The sequence below is a fragment of the Frankliniella occidentalis genome, unplaced genomic scaffold (assembly GCF_000697945.3).
Source record: "Frankliniella occidentalis isolate FOCC.00 unplaced genomic scaffold, Focc_3.1 Scaffold23, whole genome shotgun sequence".
NCBI lineage: Eukaryota > Metazoa > Arthropoda > Insecta > Thysanoptera > Thripidae > Frankliniella > Frankliniella occidentalis.
Genome location: NW_026267153.1, coordinates 591109 through 594857, shown reverse-complemented (window position 1 = coordinate 594857; position 3749 = coordinate 591109). Strand labels below are relative to the sequence as shown.

The following is a 3749-nucleotide window of genomic DNA, read 5'->3' as shown; positions in this document are numbered from 1 at the left end:
TGTCTCGCGGAGACGGGGATTTTATATTCTAGACGGGGTAGCGGCGGCTGCAGACGAAAGAGGGTGATAGTCCTCCCCCCCCCCTCCTTACTGCCCAGTCCGCATGCATCTTGCAGCAGGAAAATAGTACGAGCCAGCAGGCTGCGACTCAAGTCCGTTTTACGGCATTTCCTCGTGTTTAACCGCGGTCTCGGGTGTGTCCACGCGTGACTGTGCATCGGCAAGAAGATTGATTCAGTTCGGGGGACACGCTCGCGACACGACAGCCTAGCCCACACGCGCGCCCCAAGGCCGGGGTATTATAGATTGGTATGACCCTCACGCACCCAAACATCTCCCATACCACGGCGTGGCTCGTTGTCCGCCGTGTGAGTACCGTCGGTGAGTTCGGGCAAAACGACCTGTGCAAATAGTTCCCCCTCCCTCCCTACCTCCCGTCCGCCCCTCGGCGGCTTATTCGCGCAAGGCGCTGACCTGGCGCGGCCGCGAGCGCTTAGCCGCGCGCCTTTGTCTCTTATCAGCGATCAAGAGTCACATGCCGTCGCCCGTCCAGGCCGCTATCAGCGAGGGATAAAGGCATTATCCCTAATGACACACCAGCCTATACCCCCCCCCCCCCCTAACGGCCCGTCGCTGCAGCACCGCGGATTTTAGCCTCTCGTAATGACTTGGGATCGTCCAAAAACTATAACTTCGCGCAACGATCATAATATACCCTCACCTAAACAATCATTCTAGGCAGAGGCAGTGTTGGAAATAGTTCATTTTTTCATTTTATACTGAAGAGTTAATGTGCTGAGTATAAGGGCGCCTGCATGGGGTTTTTGCCATTTTTACGAGCAACTACTTTTCCTCTTCTGGGGCCTGGCCGGTGCGGTGCAGCGGCGCCACGCCACGCCTCGCCACGCTTCACTGGCGCAGTAAGGTCTGGGTCGGACGGACACGGACAGCCTACGTGAGCTGACCAAAAAACCGCTGCCGCCGACAACGCCACGCCACGGCACACACACGCACGTAGCAAGGACGGCCGGTCACACACGAGCAGTACCGAGAGCAGGGACACTTCCGATACTTCGACATATCGATTCTCGTTTTACAGAACACACAACGCCGCTCGGCGAGAATCCGAAAGAAAATAAGTCATTTATTTTACGCCACTTTGAGTTATGACCGGTTATGACCGCGAGGTTGACCGGGTGCGATACGGGCGCTAATAGTGCGCCACAGCGAGGGGAGAGTGTTGTGAAAAAGATATGGAGTGAAAGAGGGCGACAGAGAGAGAGGGGAGAGAGAGAGAGAGAGCTGCTAAATGAAAAATGTGTCATAATAAATGTCAACAAAGCCGAGAGCGGCGAGCGCTAACACCGTGATACATTTATTTTCTTTCTTATTTTTCGCAGTGTGCAGGGCCCAGTGTGATGCTGGCCGCCACTACTGGCGCGGCACTAAAGCAAAAACGTGCCAATAACGTGGAAGGGGCGGTGCGACACGTTTTGGCTCCAATTCCCCAGGACGCTGTTGTTTCCTTGACCTGTTCCATTACTTTTAATTGCGAGCTCTCTCTATCTCGATCTCTCTCCACACCAACCCTTCCTGCTTCCCTCCTTCTCTGTCTCTCTCGCTCTGCGACCCTCCAGCGGCACGGCTCCACACGGGGAGGCCTAAATGACTACTACGGGCCAAATCGACTATTTCCACCCTCCACCCCCCTCTCTCTCTCTCCCTCTCTCTTTTCCCCTCTGTTCCTCCCTGTCCTTCTACACTCACACTCGGCTGCACGCGGCGCGCGCACTGGGCGCATCACGATCCCATTCGTGGAACTTTTGTGCATAATCAGGCGCCATAACAGCGTTGGCGCTGGCCGCACCTCTGGGCTCGCACCCCGCCACGCCCCGCCCCGTCCCGCCCCAACCGCCCCGCCTGCTGACCACGCCGCCGGGAGTTGCGTCCTTCCGGCAGTGCGCGACCCTCGATGTTCCACGCCAAGCGCCAAGTCCGTAAAGAGGGCGATGGTGACGCGGTAACAGCGTCCATACCTTTGTCCAGATAGCCACCCTAAGCTCTGTTTTGACCTTGCACCATGCACTTGGTGCATTCTTGAAACGACCTACACCAAAAACCGTAGTGTGTGAATGTCGCACACTTCCTTATAGGCGAGCGAGCGCCATTTGCACACACTGATAAACTAAGTGTTCAACTGCTCAACATTTGCAAGTGTGCAACTCCTCGCTGGAGCACTACTTCCTATATAGTAATCGTTTAAGCTAAGGAAGTGTTCAACCAAAAATTGCACACTACTTGCAAGAAGTGCACACTTACCGAGTTGATCACTTTCAAGTGTACAACTACGGACTTGCACACTTTCATGTGTTGAGCAGTTGAACACTTAGTCTCGCACTTAGTTTATCAGTGCACATGGAGGCACAAGTGTGTGAATTTCAAAGTAAAATTTGCACCTTTACTGCCTTAAGTCTACGAATAAGGCATTCACACACGTGAGTTTCAGAGTAGCCAAGCCAAGAGTGAGAAGAAACCGGAAGCCCCCCAGTGGGGACGATGAAGCAAACAGAAACAGCCGCGGTTGGAAGTTGTCGCGAGTCTGCGTCCGCACCGCGCACTCACCTGGTTGCCGAAGACGCCGATGGAGCAGGCGGAGGACACCTGGCCCGGGCCGAACCACACGGCGGCCAGGCGGGCGGGCACGTTCAGGATGAAGACCTGCGACACGGCCACGATGGTCTGGCCGAGGAACGTGACCCAGTAGCGGTCGCGCGCCACCGAGAACACCTTGACCCACGAGCCGGCGCACGTCCCCAGCACCGCCAGCACCAGCGCCCAGCGCAGCCCCTGCGGAACAGAGAGGTTGCATTCGAATCAACTTATGCAAATTGAACACAGTTGCAACGAGTAGGCCTAGACAACGCGGGGGAGAAACTGCATGCCGGTTAAGCGACACCAAGAGACACTGTGAAAAATTGTCGTACCGGGTACAGGAAAATTTTCCATGGAAAGTAGTACAAGTACAATCTAAAATTGTACAATTTACTAGCCCTATGTATCGACTTGGAATCGAATATCGAGCGACAGTGGGAGGTTGTACATGTAAGACTCGTATTGTAAATGGCAAATTACAAAATACATCCTACATGTACAAACAAATATATTTTTCACAGTGGTTAGGAATGAAAATAATTTGTGATTTTCAGTTGCACCGTCATAACACTAATTTAAGCATACGAAAGTCGCACACATGCAGGTGAGTAAAAAGATTCACACACATGTACGAGTGTAAATTGTTAATTTTTTTTCACTCTGCGACATTTGTACGCCTGGACTATCAGTTTACTGTTTCGAAAAAACAAATTATATCATGAAATACATTATTATTCAAATCGCTCAATTACACAGTTCGACGTTTGAAATAATGTAATCCGGGAAACGAATTCTCCAACGGAGTCAGGACAATAGGGCCGCCGCCCGGCGCAGGAAACAGCTGTTGCCCCGGTGCCCTCCGGTGCCCTCGCCCCCCACCCCAGGGGCCCGGGCCGGGGGGCCTGCGCGCACGGCACCAGAGGGCACCAGTGGGGCGGCTGGTGCCCTTCGACCCTGGCCCCACTGGCAGTGACCCAGACCCGCGGCTCCCTCCCGACCTGGGGCAACGCAGAGGGAGAGCCTTGGCAACGGACGGGGCCACACGGCGGGGAGGAGGGGGTATCCAAATCCACTCTCTGCCCCCCCCCCCCTCTCTC

General features: G+C 54.4%; 1 protein-coding gene across 1 annotated transcript in view; it reads right to left on the bottom strand.

The window, feature by feature from the left end:
- Positions 1-3749, bottom strand: part of LOC113216029 (feline leukemia virus subgroup C receptor-related protein 2) — an 88565-nt gene that overhangs the window by 10111 nt on the left and 74705 nt on the right. The window contains exon 3 of the mRNA XM_052265067.1: positions 2623-2847. Within this exon, the coding sequence (XP_052121027.1) occupies positions 2623-2847 (225 nt within the window). The remainder of the gene's footprint in view (positions 1-2622; positions 2848-3749) is intronic.